The following is a 16,456-nucleotide window of genomic DNA, read 5'->3' as shown; positions in this document are numbered from 1 at the left end:
CACCAACTGCCTCATTACTCCAGGACTCTTCTTGGAGAGGTGATATAGCACAGGGGCGAAGAGCCTTAGCTGCAAATCAAGATTTCCCCCTCCCCTTTGACTCTCACCTCTGCAGTGGAGTCACTGGTGGCCTCAGGCAAGCTACTCAGCTGCAATATGTGAACACTAATCACCTTGCAGTTTACTGTAAGATCAGTTTCAAGAAAAGCTAACACAGATGAAGCCCTTCCTGTAGAAACACTCAGAGCCCAATCCTATGCATGTCTACTCAGAAGTAAGTCTCATTAGAGTCAGCGGGGCTTACTCCCAGGAAAGTGTGGATAGGATTGGGCTGCTAGTCTTACTACTGCAGGACCCACATTCCTTCATTAAGGTTTGTTAGTTCTTCTTAGCAGGAAGAGCCAAACGGCTTGGCAACCTCCTTCCTGGATCCTTTTTATCTGCATAACAGGCAGCAATCCAGCTGGGTGGGGCTTTTCCCATTATGGAAATGCAGCAACAGGGTAAGCTTCACCTAACATATTTCTGCCTGCTGCACTGTGGCTAAAGTCACAGGAGTCTTGCTGGAGTAAGAAGCAATATTTTGTACTTGGTGACAGGTCAATTCCAGTGATGGTTGAGTGCTCTTTTTAAAAAATGGTTGTACTGATTGCAATTTGAGTAGTTGGATACAGTTTTCAAAATGTTGTTCAGCCAGGCCTCTGGGATTGGTGGCTTAAAACTAAGTCTCGGCAGATGCAGTTCAGAAACCGAGGCACAAATACTCTGCAGCTTTTCTCATGTTTGGGAGAAAACCTCTTGCATCAGACAAAGAAAGTGCACCTTCTAGTTGTGCTATATGGACTGCCTCCCATCATGCCTTGCAGAAGGGGGCTGACCTTTAAATTTGGCAAAGAGGTCTCTGCAGAGGTCTTGGCTGCTGCTGTAAGGCTATTCTAACTCCCCTTCTTCCATAGAGCTGGTAAGGATCAGTTTGAGTCTGTTCTCTTGCATGTACACATAATGCATGCAGTATGTGGCTAAGAAATCAGGGGCCTTGCTTTTCCTTCCTTGGCACCACTAGGAAGACTTTGGTTTGATCCTGAGAGGTTAATTGTTCAAGGGATACAGGCTCTGCCATGCTTGCTGGAGAAGGCTTTGTTGTAGGGGATGTGTGCAGGTATGCAAGCAATGTGGGTGAAGTACCGGCCTCCTTTATTAGCTATTTGGTCTCTGTGACTGCAGTGCATGAATGCCCTGATAAATGCAAATGAGAGACTGTTGTAAGCTTAACTTTCAGGGGGGTAGGAAGTCTGTCTGGATTAGCTAGGCAGAGCCCTCCCTCCTCCCGCTGCTGGAGCACAAAGACTGTCACTCTTGGAGAGAAGGGCATGGAGTTGACCCTGTGAGTGTGTGTGTTTCTTTTCCCTTTGGAAATACTGAATGGAAGGTATTTTGGCTTGGCTCAAAGGAGCGGAACAGAACATTCAGGCCTCTGTGTATGCCAGGAGGGGGGAAAAGCTGTGCTAAGATAGCCCACATCTTGTACCAAGAGAAGCTGAATTTCCAGAGTCTTCATCTTGCTAAAGAAGGGGAGGTGAGAGGGAGCCCTGCTTTCCCTGACCACTGGGAATAGTCTTGCCTTTCTTGCCCACCCTGAGTTATTCCCACATTACAGCACTTTTTTAAACCTGTCTTGTTCTCTTGAGTACTAATAACTTGTAGTGTCAGAAGTATTTGCTAAAGTAAAAGTGAGTTTCTCGGGATACCAAGTTCTGTGCCCAGCACTTGTGCTGAATACACTGGAACCTGGGAGAATTTGAGACTTGCTGCCCTTATGGCTTGAGTCATCCAGAGTAATATAAGTGTGTGGATTTGAGCATGAGCAGAGTGCTCAATGAATGGTCGTACCCAGCCTGTGTGTGTCAGAGAGGAACTCGCTCATGAAACTGAGTCAGGAGCCCAGTGTTTGGTAGGCAGTTCCTCCCTTGCAGGCTGTCTGGGAAACTTCTGCTTTCCCAAGTGCTTGGCTTGTGCTTAATCTTTGCACACTTAGATATGATTGTGTGAATGGGACAGTTTTCAAAGAAAAATGCAATTTACCACTTTAATCAATTCTCATTGCTGGCACTCAAGCATTCCCTTCCTTTTAATGAAGAAGGCCTACTTTTCAATGAAGAGATGGTGATTAGCATATGAATAGGCCCCTAATTGCCCCCTCCTCTAACTCTGGGAAGTAATTGGCAGTGTCTGAGAGGCAGGGAGGTGAAGGAAGGTGCCCCATCTGCATTTATGATGGAAAATTATATTCCTCTTGGAAATGGCTGCCACCTCGGCATTGTCTTCTCCGAGCACAACAGAAACCTATCATTGCACCAGGAACAATAACCCAAAAGCTCCTCACTGAAAGGAAGGCACTGTAGGCTTCAGGTGTGAGAATAATGCGCTGCAATTAACATAGCTGCGGCTGGGAAGCTTAATTGAATTGGTCTGACTCCACAGACAGGAAGTGACAGAAAGGCTGTGTGAGGGTAAGAATTGTGTGTCTCTCACCTGGGAAAGGGGGCCCTTGTGGCACCGAAAGCACCCAGGCAGTGCTGAAAAGGGGGACTATCTTGAAGTTCTCAGGGCCAGGTTGCCATCTAGAGGCTGCACTTGAGATGTTCTTGAAAAGACAGTTGATCCATGTTGTTCGAGTTTTGAAGGCACCACCAGAGGATGAGTTGGTTTCCCAGCAAAGATGTATGTTCACGTGAACACTGTGCAGACTTCTCTGGTGCTCTCCTCTTCGTGTCTTCTTCAGCTCAGTTTCCCTCTTCCTCTCTGTACCTGCAGAGGAACGGGGGGTGGATTATGCTGCCAGATAAGGGGGGAAACAGCTTTATGTGCCAACTTGGGCACCAGGAGGACTCTGGGCAGCCCTGCACAGTGCCCAGCCTTCTGAACAAGGCTGCCACTGGTCCAAGGGAGGAGGGTCCTGGGCTGTAGCTCTAGGAGGCAGGACTGGGAAAGGCACCTTTCCCCCTCGCTGTCTGGGACTGGAAGGGCTGCTGCCAGCTGGAGGATCTGACACTGGGCTAGATGGCCCAGGGGTATGAAGCCAGCTTCCCGTGTGCATAAACGGATGTTCACGGATCTGACTCACTGTGAGTCAGACCAGGCCTCTTCTTGCTTAACCAGAAACACTGCAAAGCAGATACCCTGGAAGGGCCAGAGACAACACTGCCTTATCCCTGATCAGTGGTGTGGCGACTGCCTCATCACACTGAAATGTGCAAACAAGCAACTAGTCCCAGCTATAGAACTGGGAAGAAGGAACAGACAGGCGCCAACTGTCCTCCTTGTTGCCAACAGGACCAGATGCCTTCTGCACTGATGCGCTGATGGGCGAATGGCACTCTTGGCGGCTGCAGTTCTACCTCTCTGTAGTGCTGCGCAAAGGGAGTGCGCATCAGCACTGAACACTGCAACAGGCCGCTCCCTGGAGCACCCCAGGGGTGCTGCCTGTTCCGCCACCTTGGTGAGACCTCTGATCACCTCCACCTTGAAAGAGAACCAGAGGCCTTTGGGTTTCCACCCACATGGCTGGGCTCTGACCACTTGTCTCCCCAGAATCCTATAATCCAGGACTGGTGCAGCCATTAGCGGGTGGGGGGTGGCTGCCGTCCATAGGAATGCAGGAAAGTGCTTGAACCCCTGGCTCTCTTCTGGCTGACTGGCAGTGGCTGTCTGGGGTTGGCCAGAGAAGGTCCCTCTGGGGTTGTGCCTGCTGCCTGGGCTTGAAGCGGGCACCTGGACGTGCAGAGCAGATGTCCCAAAGTGCCACTGAAGGACCCTCAGCTGGCCAGGTGTGTCTGCCCCCTCCCAGTGCTGCATTCAGAGCCAGGGCTTCTCCCCCCCCTCCCCCCGTCTCTGAAGGCTGCCCTCGCCTGCAGTTAGGCGGGGGAGCCCCTGCTGCCCGACTGCCAGGCAGAGGAGGGGGCTGCCCGGAGCCCCGTCCTTTGTCCGGCTGGAGGGCACGTGGGCTGCCTGCAGACTCCCCTCGTCCAGGACCCGGCAGCAGCAGCCGCAGAGCAGGCGGCCTGGGCTGGCAGGGAGGGGGCAGCACAAAGCTCCTTCCCCCCCCCGACGGCTCCCTCCCTCGCCGGCGCACCTGGGCCGGCCCAGCCCAGCCCTGCCCAGCCCGGAGGTGGCGCGCGGCGGGCCGTGCCGGGAAGTGGGCAGGTGAGAAGAGCGGCGCGGCGCAGCGAGGGCACCGTCGGGGACGCCCGCGCCGAGGGAAGCCCTGCTCCGGCTGCCGCCAGCCTCTCTCCGCCGGGCCGGGAGGCGAGGTACGAGCAGCAGCGGAGCCCCTGGCGCGCCCCGGCCAGGCTCGGGGGTCCGGGGGGGGCGCGGGCTGGAAGCGTCCTCCCCCTGGGGCCGCCTTCGGGGCCGCGCTGGGCTCGGGAGGGCTGCGCAGGGGCTGCGGGGCGCCCGGACGGCGCGGCGCTCCGGGAACGCGGGCAGCCGGAGCGGCCCTTCCCGACCCGAGGCTGCCATCGGAGCAAGCGCCATTGTCCGTGATGGGACTTGCTGCTGAGCAGACGGGGAGGGGGTTGGCTCTGAGGCTGCCCTCCTTGCCGTGCTTTCCTGGGCGTAAGCTCATGGACTCGAATGGGGCTTACTTCTGAGCAGACGGGCATAGGACTGGGCTCTGAAGCCGCTCTGGGCTCAGTGGGGACGCCTTCCCGGGGCCCAGAGGCTCCTGTAGGGCTAGAGCCCTTTTGCCTCTCCAGAGCCGCCCCACGCATGAGGCGCTGCCCGGGGGGATATGCGCTCCAAGCAGGAAAAGGTGTCTGCACTGGCACTGCATATGACATGCGTGCCAGGCCGGCGCTGCTTTTGCTCGCATTACACGCGTGTTTTAAGCAGACCCACTTCCTCCTGTGCGTAACTGGAGCCAAAGCTGCTGTGCCACACGTGCCAGGTGGCACATGCGTCTTTTCCAATGTGATTGTCATGGAGTGGGGGTCAAGAATACCTGTGGCATCTTGCCCTGATCCTGGCTCTTACAGTTGCCCCAAAGAGGAGCATTCAGAGAAGGCCCTTAGCTTTTTGGGGGAGCATTTTTCTGGACTGGGAGGGGGGGTACTGTGGGCTTTTCTTCCACCATTGGTGTGACTCTAGATGTGGTGAGAATGTGCAGGGCTTTGGCTCTGCATGAGGGTGGCTCAGGCCATGGATTCTCAGCCTCCTTGTGGCCATGATGCAGTCTTAGGACTTCTTGGTTCAGAGAACACATCTCCCTTGGCACACTGCTGGTTTTCAGTCTCCCACTCTTCTCAATGGAGCTGTAGAACATGTGGGATACTTCCTGGTTTGTTTGTTGGAAGGGATATGCATGGCTGGTGATCTTGAGGAGGGAGGGGCTCAGGTGCAGGAGCAAAAAGATGTGCAGCACAGAAAGCAGAGCAGCCTCTTACGAAATCCACAGCAGGAAGGGAAGGAGGAGTTGTGTGGGTTTCCTTGTCACACCCTCCTTTTTCAGATCTCTCTGTCTGTCCCTGGAGACATAGGGCTAATACAGACTGAGGCACTTTCCATCATGGGCCTGTTCTGACTTGCAGATCTGGGGTGGGGAGGCCAGGGCGTGTCTCCCGAGGCCGGTTGGGCTCCCTTGCACAGGTTTTCATTGGCCTGATGCCCAAGGAGAATTGGCCTCTTCTGGGGATCCACCCTTGATTTTGTGCCAGGTGACAATGGTGAGAAGTTGGTGCTTCCCCTCTTGAAAATGTGTCTGTTCAAGCTGCACATGGGCGTGTGAGAGGAGGGGGAAAGCTGGAGGTCCACTGCATCCAGAGTGGTTTATCTGCACCCTTGGCACACTCGCCCCAGATGCCAGGCCGTACCAAGAACATCTCCCTGCCTGCTTTCTTCTGCAGGGCCTGGGGCCTGCCACCTGCCACCCACGCCATGTCCAAGGATGGGGGCTGCTGCAACACCTGCATCAACTGCCTGCTCTGCCTCTATAGCTGCCGCTGGTCTCGCAGCAAGAAGGGGCTGAGAACCAGCAAGGTGAGTGGGGTGGGGTGGAAACACACTGGGGAATGGGCAGCAGGGCTGACCTGGCTCAAATTAGGAGCCTTGCTCAGGGCAGCCATTACATTGCCAGGCTCTGGGTAGAGCAGTGGGTACCAAGCTTGGCCCTCCTTCCCTGTCCAGGCACAGCCTGGGCACACTTCCTGCCTCCCAGCCTCATGCAGTGCCTGCCTTGGCCTTGTATCTTCAGCCCCTCTGAGGCATTGGGACAGAAGCAACACCCTGGGCTGGAGACAAGGCAAGGGAACAGTCTCCCAGTCGTGGGGTGTTCAAATCATATTGGGGCATGCAGAGGGGTGTGAACCTGCATGAGGAGCCCAAATAAGAAACTGGAACCTAAAAACCAATGTTGCCTTCCTCCCCGAGCCTGAAGATCAGGGAAAAGCTGTACCAAGGATCTTGGTCCTGGAACAGATTGCTCTTTCTGGCTTGAATGAGAAAGAGAGGGCCTGCCTGGAGCCTGGGTGGGAATTCTTCCCCAGCACAGTCTCGCCACAGGTCCTCGACTGTCCTGGGAGCCAAAGCCAAGCGGCTTCTAGCTCAGTGAGAGGTGCAGCCACACCAGGGCTGCCCCAGTCCCCATTGCAGATGTGATTGGGCCAAAGATGCAGCGAGAGAAGAATGCCTCTAAGTGTGTGCAGAGTTCATGTCCTTCACTGGTCAGTCAAGGCTTCTTGCAGGGCCCTGAGGTAGCTTTCAGTGTTGTCTCCTCCCTTGGTTCACAGTGCGACTGTGCCTGGTTCTTCTTCCTCTTCTGTGTGTGCCTCTTCACCCTGGCCTGGCTCTACTTTGCCCTCGTCACTCTCAATGACTTCCACAACCTCAACGAGTGAGTAGAAAGCGCAAGTGTGCCCCCACCAAGCATACATGCACATGCACATGCCCACACCTGTCTTGCCATTGCTCTTCATGACTCCTCTTTCTGTTGAATAGGTACATTTTCCGCAAGACAGACTGGTGGCTGGACTGGTCGGTGGTGATGCTGTCGGGAACAGCGACTCTGGTCACCTATTCATCTCTGCTCCTGGTACAGTCTCCTTTCTAGGCTCCCACCTAGAATTCCTTGGCTCAGCTCTGGAGAGCTGCTTTCATCTAGCGTAGACAATGCTGACTTGGGTGGATCGATAGTCTGAGTTCATTGAAGGCAGCTCTTGACTGCTTATCTGTCAAGCATGCTCTGCCCTGTCTGCTACCTGATGCCAAAGTGATGTCTATGCGACACACAGCATTTTGAATGGTACAGTTGCCCTACCCAGGAACCCTGGGAACTGTTGTTCTCTGACAGTGCGGGCTGTCTCAATGGACAGAGAGCAGCTGCAGCTCCCCAGTGCCTGAGAGCTGGCAGGCCTCGTGAAATGAAGGCTGCATTCATTTTTTGGCTAGGAAATAGCCAGAAATGACATGGCCAACATGCCTCTAGCATGATTCATTAAAATGAACTTCTCCAAAGTTGGAAAATTATATACTTGTGCAAGTATTTAAGTATGTTATGTTTATGAAGTGATTATGTAAGAATTGCGTATTAATGTGTGCATTTGTGAATATGTTAACTGACTTGTGTTAATTCAGAAATACATTGCGAGAAATTTTAACAATAGGTTACTGAACAAATTCCACCTTCACATAGTCATTTATATGTTTTCAGGTCAACTAATAATTCTACTTGTCTTCTGTCAGGAAGGCTAATAATTGTGTTATTCATGGAGGCCACCAGGCTTTCTAGCCTCAAGCCCAACCGACAGATTGCTAGCATGGCAAGTGTGCTAGAACTCAAAAACAAATGTGACCCAAATGTGCTAGAAGGGGGGGGGGGAACAGCTCTCTAGCACTTCTCTCACATAACACAAGAACCAGGAGACATCCACTAAAATTGAGTGTTGGGAGAGTTAGAACAGACAAGAGAAAATATTTCTTTACTCAGTGTGTGGTTGGTCTGTGGAACTCCTTGCCACAGGATGTGGTGACGGCATCTGGCCTGGACGCCTTTAAAAGGGGATTGGACAAGTTTCTGGAGGAAAAATCCATTACGGGGTACAAACCATGATGTGTATGCGCAACCTCCTGAATTTAGAAATGGGCTCTGTCAGAAGGCCAGATGCAAGGGAGGGCACCAGGATGAGGTCTCTTGTTATCTGGTGTGCTCCCTGGGGCATTTGGTGGGCCGCTGTGAGATACAGGAAGCTGAACTAGATGGGCCTATGGCCTTATCTAGTGGGGCTGTTCTTATGTTTTTATGGTGCTGGAAGTTGAAAAACAAATCTCAGGAGAAGTGGATGTGCCTCCCTCTTCACAACTCATACCAGTCTTGGCTCAGAACTGAGTGAACTCCATGTAGGATTTTGGCTTTGAGCGGAGTCCACATCACTTTTTCCCTTACATAGTCCTTGTCCTCCTCCTGCAAGCCCTGGAAAAGCAGGCACTTACGTCATTGCTTCTCTCACTTTTGTTGCAGGTTTTAGCACTTTGCCTTCAGCTTTGCCACCAGCCCTTGAAGCTCCACTGGCTGCACAAGGTAACTTGGCCCAGAGTGCAGTTCCGACTCTACCCTGTGCTTCCCAGGGCTGCTTCACGTGTTATGAAATGTGCTTCTTGCACCCTTTCTGTTGTATGATGGAATTATGACAAGACCATGTGGGTTATGCAGATGTATGGAACTCTGAAGTGGCACAGTCCTTGCTGAGAGGACTGACAATTTGTTCTCTCCTCTTTCTGGAAAAAAGCTCTTAAGATAGCTTTTCTGCCTATCTTTCCTAGACACTGGATAATGTATGTGTCTTGTCTCTCCCCCCCCCCAACCTTTTTCTAGGGTCTCCTGATCCTGACAGCACTTGGGGTGGCTGCAGCTTTTGTGGGACTGGAAATCCAGTGGGCAGAGCAGTGGGAAAGTGCCCACATCTCCCTGCAGGTGAGATTCCACAAGAGTGGCTGACTGTGTGACATGGATGTTCTAAGTTGTACCATGTTGTGGGCTGTTTGCATGCAAGGGATTCCTGCCACGTGACCTGGGCACTGGCTCTTGTGCCTCGCCTAACTTGCTGGGGAGCTGCACTGGCTTGCAGTAACAAGGGAAACCAGGACAGACTTGCAGTTGTTTGCTGGCTGTGGCTCTGGCCTTTTTCTTCACGCCCCTTCCCTTTGGCACGGCCTAGCTGTGGAGCCTGCATTGTAGTCTTGGCCTCTTCCCAGGCACTGGTCTTTGTTCGTACCTCCCCCTTTCCCATGCTGCAGTCTGGAATCAACACCTTGAAGAGTCCAAGATAACACTCTTCTCCTCCACAGGCGACAGGCCCCTTCTTGCACATCGGAGCTGTGGTGGGTGTGACGCTGCTTGCCTGGCCAGTTGCCAGCTGGTTTTACCGCACCTCCCATTCAGGTACAGGGAGACCAAAGCGTTCTGCTCTGGCTTCTCATTCCCTCTACATGCAGAAGTCATTCAAGGTCTTTCAGCAGACATCAACCATCTCTTCTGCACTGCTAAAATGTGTCTCTGGGTTCATTCAGCTACTGGATTTTGCTGAGCCACAGTATAACAAGCTGAAGTGTGTTGTGTGCCTATTTCTTTAGCGCTCAGCAGGTGGCACTGTTGGTCTGTTAACCTCTGCTCTGAATAGTTACCTCCCTTGAAGGCTGGGGGCTAGAATGCCTTGGGGGGGGGGCCCTCTGGCAGAGGTGCAGGATGGTTGCAGGCAAGCTTGTCCAGAAGGACTCTGCAAGGATGGGGGGTGAGAGACTGGCAGGTCCCCTTCAGGGCTCTGGCAAAGCACCTGCCATTATAGATCTCGTGTGTGTTTTCTGTCCTGCATCTCTGCAGCTCTCAAGGTGCTTCTCCTGCTGCTGTATCTGGGCGCAGTAGTCGCTTTGTATGTGGCCCCGCTGGGCATAGACTCCCCCTGTCTCATGGAGCACAACCAGCTGCCTCCCAAGCCAGCCCTGTTTGGGCATCGTGGGGCTCCCATGGTAAGTACCCAGTGCCACCTCTTCTGCTGGGCACGGTGAAGAGCAGAGTGATCAGAGACACTTTGGAACTGGGACTGAGGAGATGGCCAGAGAGGGGCCGTCAGTGGTGTTCCTAGGGGGAGCAAGGGGTGCAAATGCCCTGCACTGGGGGGGACAGCACTGCAACCCCTCCCTAAGGCAGCGTATGCCTCCTCCGATTTCAGAGGGGATGCATGCCACTTCGCTGGCTGTGATGGAGCCTTTCGCGTTGCTTCTAAGTGGTGCAAAAGGTTCCATTGGAGTGCTTTGGGGGCCACTGGAAGCGGTGCCCAGAAGGCGAGCGCCATCTGCCTCCTGGAAGAGACGCTTGCCTCTGTCCAGGGCACTGCTTCCAGCGGCCCCAAAGTACTCCGATGGAGCTTTTCACACCACTTAGATGTGGTGCAAAAGGCTCTGTCGGAGCCTGGGCTGCCTCCTTCCTTCCCCCTTTGAAACAAAGGGGGAACAGAGGAGGCAGCTGCGCAGAAGTAATTGTGGTGACAATGATGTCACCGCAATTACTTCCGGGTCAGGAGCAGGAGGGTGGCAAAAGCAGAGGAGACCCTAGGGCAGAGTGCAGTCCTGCCCCTTTCCCCTCCCCAGTACCTTGCTGATGGGCCAAAAGATGTCCACATGCCATTGTACCCAAGAGTTCATTTCTCTGCAGGCTACTGCCAAGCACAATTTTAGGACCTCGACTAGAGGACAGTTTCTTGTGGGTAGGAGTGGTGATTTGGGGGCAAGTTAAAGCTTGCTTCAGAGTGCCACTTCCACCACCCTGGAGGTCCTGAATATGGAGGTTCTGTATATCCGTCATGACCTGTTGAAGGCAAGGTGTCCACAGCTCAGTGTGGAGCAAGCGTCGCAAGTTCCCTGTTGGCATCTCAGCATTGCTGGGAAAGATCCTTCTCTAAAATCCAAAGAGCTGCTATGGCTGAGCCAAGCAGACCAGTGATCCGACTCAGTGAAAAACAGCTTCATATGGTCCTAACCTTTCATTCAATGAGATGTGAATTGCATTGCCACAGTATATGTGAGACAGTGGCACTAAAACTCTCACCAGTAAGTCTGCTGCCCAGTAATCAGAGTGGCAGGTGATCCAAAGTCGCTGAAGTGATGTGTACTTTCTGTCCTCCAAAAGGGGGAGCGGCTCTGGCACCCCCACCAAAAAGTATCTGTATCTCTCCAGTTGCTGTGATGTCCATCTCTCTCCTTCCAGCTTGCACCTGAGAACACGTTGATGTCATTCCAGAAGGCAGTTGACTGTGGTGTGAGTGTCTTTGAGACGGATGTCCTGGTGAGGTAAGCAGCGGATGGGAAAATCCCTGTCCTCTCCAGGCAGGATGAATGGTCTCTGCCTGGACAAGCACTCTCTTCTCCCTCTCAGTGCTGATGGAGTCCCTTTCCTTATGCACGACGAGCGCCTCTCCCGAACCACCAACGTCAAAGAGGTCTTTCCCGCCCAGGCCCATCTCAATGCCAGCACCTTCAACTGGACTGAGCTGCAGCAGCTGGATGCTGGCAGCTGGTTCTTGGAGGTAAGGGGCAGAGGGGGTGTGGCTCGCTGAACCCCAGGCAAGTCCACTTGGACTGTGTGTGGAGGGGAGATGTGAATAGGTTATCTGAAGCTGGCAGCTCAGCATGCATGAATTGGGTGGCTGATGGGGAGGCCGGGCAGAGCCTGCCTTCAATAAGGAACGAAATTCTCCTTCATTCCAATCCATTGACTGACTGGAACCAGACCAAGTAGCCGCAGTTGGGGGAAATCTCCAGGAGAAACATTAAACCCTCTGCAAAAAGCAGAGAGAGGAGTGGCGGAATGGATACACTTTGGAATATTTATCTCTTCCCCCCCCCCCATAGGGATGGGCAAAGCCTGTTGCACCTGGCTTGGAGAGATGCGGCTGGTGCAAGAGGTCTCACTGGCTGCTTCCTCTCCCATCCCCAGAAGCGCCCTTTCCCCATGGCCCGGAGCCTCTCGCTCGAAGAGTGGACCCTAGCCCAGGCACAGCAGATCCCATCACTGGAGCAGCTCCTGGGCAAGGCCAGCAGGCACAACATGTCAGTCATGTTTGACCTGCGGCCAGAAAAGGACCCTCAGTATGAGCGACTAGTCAACATTACCGTGGAGACCATTCTGCAGTCGGGCATAGCACCAGAGCTGGTGAGTGCACCTGTCACTTTGGAGATAGCATGGGGGGGGGAGAGACAAGGGGGGAGAGAGGCTGATGCTCAGGAATTCAACCTGGTTCAAATTCAAATGTCGGGTCCCCATCTCATTTGCAATCCATGGGTTTGATTCAATGCAGATCCCAAGCCTACACTGGAGGGCCTCGGAGGACCTTTTGAACGCTACTGGAAGTGCCTTGCAGTTGCATCCAGGCCTTCTGAGGTGCAGGGAGGTTGCACTTGGCTTCTCTGCCTCAGAAGGCTTCCTGGATGCTTTTAAAAGGCACTTCTGCTTTGCCAGCATGTACCCCCCCCCCAGATTTCATCATCCGTGGAATTTGGTATCTACTGGGAGTTGGGGATCCTGCATGGATATCAAGGGCCTGATGCACCAAAGTGAGGCAACACCGTTTGAGCTGTTTATGCCCTTATGAGGACTAGCGAAACTGCACAGTGATGAGCAAGTCTCCCAAATTCTTCATCTGGCTGCTTGTTAAGCAAAACGAGAAGGGGGGGGCACCAGGATGAGGTCTCTTGTTATCTGGTGTGCTCCCTGGGGCATTTGGTGGGCCGCTGTGAGATACAGGAAGCTGGACTAGATGGGCCTATGGCCTGATCCAGTGGGGCTGTTCTTATGTTCTTAAACTACAGTTCCCAGGAGGCCTTGCAGGTCTCTTGTTATCTGGTGTGCTCCCTGGGGCATTTGGTGGGCCGCTGTGAGACACAGGAAGCTGGACTAGATGGGCCTCTGGCCTGCTCCAGTGGGGCTGTTCTTATGTTCTTAACTACAATTCCCAGGAGGCCTTGCAGGTCTCTTGTTATCTGTTGTGCTCCCTGGGGCATTTGGTGGGCCGCTGTGAGATACAGGAAGCTGGACTAGATGGGCCTATGGCCTGATCCAGTGGGACTGTTCTTATGGGGGGGGGAGATGGTTGGGTGGGATGGAAAGGCCCCAAGGCGTACTGTTTGTGACACTCTGAAGATGGGCACACTGGGGTCTTATGCTGATATAATTGGGACAAGGGACAAGGCTGGCCTGCACCTAGGGCTTCTTGGACAAAGAAACAGAAATAGCACCCCCTGCACCTCATCTCCCCCCAGATCTTGTGGCTGCCAGATGAGTTTCGGGAGCAGGTGAAACAGAAGGCGCCCCAGTTCCAGCAGATCTATGGCCGGAAGAGGCTCAGCAATGAGACGGAAGAACTGCAGCATGTGAACCTGCCCTACCAAAATCTGAGCAGTGCAGAAATCCAGTGAGTTTGATGTGCTGTCACCCAACACATGCCCAGTCCCTACCCTATCCCTTGTCTGTTAAATGGGATTTCCTGGGAGTAGGGCAGTGGGGCTCTGCATAGCTCTTCCCCACAGCTTGTAAAAGTAGACTGAACTAAAGCAGTGTCTTCACAGGACACAGAGCCTCTGAAACTTTGGTCTCATCAGGCATGGCCAACTGTGAATGTGCAGCTCCTTGGGGCTGAGTCTTGGCCACTGCCTCTCCTCTGGGAAGTGTCTGTGCTGCCTCCTACACTGTGCCACCAGTGTTGACGTGCACACCCTCAAACTCCTTCTCTAGGGAATACCGCCGTGACAACATCTCGGTCAACCTGTTCGTGGTGAATGCCCCCTGGCTCTTCTCAATCCTGTGGTGTTCAGGAACCAACTCTGTTACCACCAACGCCTGCCAGGTGCTGCAGGGGATGGAGCGCCCCCTCTGGCTGCTGGTAAGCAAGGCAGTCTTGGGCAAGGGCATCACCATGCCTCCTGCCTGCCTCTCTCCCGGTGTGGGTGCCTGTCCTGGGAGATCAGTGGCTGCCAAAGTGCCATCGCTCCACTGACTTCCATTTCCTGATGTGTCCCCAGCCACGCGCTACGTACCAAATGATCTGGATTGTGACAGACTGTGTCTCCTTCCTGCTGATTATCTGGGCCTTCCTGCTGCTGAAGTGAGTACACTATGAGCAGCAGTCCTGGCTCCAAGGAACTGTTCTTGTTGTTCTCCCTCAAGCACGGGATGGGGATTCATTGTCTTCCTGAGCACCTGTCAATACCAAGGAGACTTCCAATGTGGCTCCTGGTGGTTGGCAACCTTCAGTCTCGAAAGACTCTGGTATAAGCCTGCAGCACCCGGTATTCCCAGGCGGTCTCCCATCCAAGTACTAACCAGGCCTGACCCTGCTTAGCTTGTGGCTCCTAGTTTTATATTTGTATGGCACATCTTGCTGTGCTATAAGCAGGACCCTGGCCTGCCACCACTGGCAGTGGAAAGAAGGTGTGGTAAATGTGCTAGTGGCTGGCCCAGACACTGCAACCCCACAGAATGCTTTTTTTTTTTCTTTTCTTGGAACTGAGAGCAGAGCTTCATCCCTCTATGCCTCCACCTTTGGATATCGACCTGGCTCCTCCACACCCAAGCACCAGTGGGGTGGAGTAGCAGAGAAGAGCACACCCATCCCTGAAATAACACTTTCTCTTTGTCATCTTTTATAGGAGATGGAACCGGAAAAGCGAGTCAGCAGGTAAAGAGCCTGTCTAGCACGAAAGACGTCTGCTCTCTTCCATGTGGTGGTGTGCTCTTGGGAGTGGATGTGATAGTGTTGTGCATATAGGTTGACTCGTTTGCAAAACTGAACAGACAGCTAGTAAACACTTAAGACAAATAATGGGGAGGAAATCCATTGAGCACATCCTTCAACAGCAGAGGTTCTTAGCTGAGGGCCATGGATGGGCCTAAGGTAGCCTGAACTGGACACATAACTTGTGTATGCTTTCATCAGGTTCTCAAAGGGGCCTGTGACCTAAAAAAGGTTAACAGTTGACCTAATCGCTGGTTTGTGTCCTTAACTGCATGAAGGTGGAATTCTGCTACTGCGGGCTTACACAGCAGATTCTCTTGAATACAGCTGCCCTCCCTCATTGCTAGTGCCATGAATAATTAAAAAATACAGGGATGCAGCTGTGTGGGATAAGGCCTCAGACTGCAGCCTGCCTGAGGAAGCATTGACTTCCACTGTATTCTGCTTCCAGGTTCTGACTCGGTCGTGCTATTGACAAAGATCCACAGCCTGATGTCCGAGTGATGGGGGAGCATGGAGAGGACGAGGATTCCTGTTGCTGTTTCAGGACCCCTTTTGGGACTGGTTTGGGGCCAGAGTCTGGCTGTTGCTGGGGCCTGTTGCCCGTCTACCACGGCCATCACTCACCAAGACCAAGAAGAGTGTTGGCCACATGGCCTCTGAGTAGGACTGGCCGGACTGCAGCAGCTCAATAGGTACATTCTTAGCTCAGGTTCTGGAGCTGCTGCAAAGGCACAGGACTGTGCTTCCCCGTTGCATGTGTACTACTTCAGGCAGAGATCTGGATTCTGCTCCATGGGAGCCCATGTGTTCTCCTTGCTGTAGGGGGTGGCAGTTCTTTTTAAAAATTGTGTTAGGAGGAGTGGGCAATAAAGTACCTTGCACAGGCGTGGAAACACTGGAAGCTGCTGTTCTTGTTTCACTGGAGAGAAGGGAGAGTGTGTGTGTCTGTGTCCATGTGTGTCCACACTGAAGGTTAGTGTCTTAGGACAGAGGGCAAAGTTCCAGCCAGGAGCCAGGAAAGGGTTAATGTTTGCAGTGAATGCAGGCAGGTGGGCCTGGGCTCTCTTTTCCTGTCTCTGAGAAGAAGGAAGGAACAGGTGATCATTCTGATATTTTCATTAGCTGAAGGAGAACAGGAGTAGCAGCCCAGGGTGATTCTTGCCTTATGATTGGCAACAAAAGCCAAGGGAAGGGGAGAAGGCAGGAATGAGGGAGGGAATTCATAGCAATCACAGTTGCCACCATGGCTGGTGCGGAGGGGAGAGCCTCATGAAATGACTGACTTCAGTGGGACTACTTCTGCATAAAGCTGCAAATGATCAGGTCATGCTGGAAGCCTTGTACCTGCTGCCTGTGACCCTTCTCTCCCAGCTCTCTCCCACCCTGTTTACAGATGGACGGGGACACCAGGGGAGTGAGTAAAGAGATGACACACACACACACACATCTCTACAGCAGCTGTTTTTTCAGTGGTAGGCTTTTTAAAAGGGGGGGGCAGCTTGACTCAAGTCTTTTAGAGTCACTAAAGGGTGATTGGGCAACTTGGAAAGTGCCTGTTATAACTTGCTTTTGAGTCGAGTCAAGCCATGCTGGGTTTTCCCATCCCTGCCCATTTACAATACTGAGCTTAAATTGCCTAAGCCTGTAAAGATTGCCAGTGCTTGTTCCTGTGTGTGAGA

The 16,456-nt window shown here is 53.1% G+C and overlaps 1 protein-coding gene across 3 annotated transcripts; it reads left to right on the top strand.

Annotated features, from left to right (window-relative positions):
• Nucleotides 1-889: 889 nt before the first annotated feature.
• Nucleotides 890-16,065, top strand: GDPD2 (glycerophosphodiester phosphodiesterase domain containing 2). Of its 3 annotated transcripts, none has more exons than XM_066640074.1 (16): nt 890-961; nt 5,901-6,033; nt 6,783-6,886; nt 6,991-7,084; nt 8,510-8,569; nt 8,864-8,962; nt 9,337-9,430; nt 9,869-10,014; nt 11,252-11,334; nt 11,420-11,570; nt 11,981-12,196; nt 13,303-13,454; nt 13,775-13,922; nt 14,062-14,144; nt 14,689-14,717; nt 15,226-16,065. In XM_066640074.1, exons 2-16 carry the CDS (start codon nt 5,932-5,934, stop codon nt 15,276-15,278), a joined length of 1,614 nt encoding a protein of 537 aa, XP_066496171.1. In that variant the 5' UTR covers nt 890-961; nt 5,901-5,931; the 3' UTR covers nt 15,279-16,065. The 3 variants fall into 3 exon arrangements, with proteins under 3 accessions (XP_066496171.1, XP_066496170.1, XP_066496172.1); XM_066640073.1 differs by lacking the exon at nt 890-961 and adding an exon at nt 1,317-1,384; XM_066640075.1 differs by lacking the exon at nt 890-961 and adding an exon at nt 4,134-4,310.
• Nucleotides 16,066-16,456: the final 391 nt, after the last annotated feature.

This window comes from Tiliqua scincoides, chromosome 12 (genome assembly GCF_035046505.1).
Source record: "Tiliqua scincoides isolate rTilSci1 chromosome 12, rTilSci1.hap2, whole genome shotgun sequence".
Taxonomy (NCBI): Eukaryota; Metazoa; Chordata; class Lepidosauria; order Squamata; family Scincidae; genus Tiliqua; species Tiliqua scincoides.
This window is presented reverse-complemented; position numbering and strand designations above follow the sequence as displayed.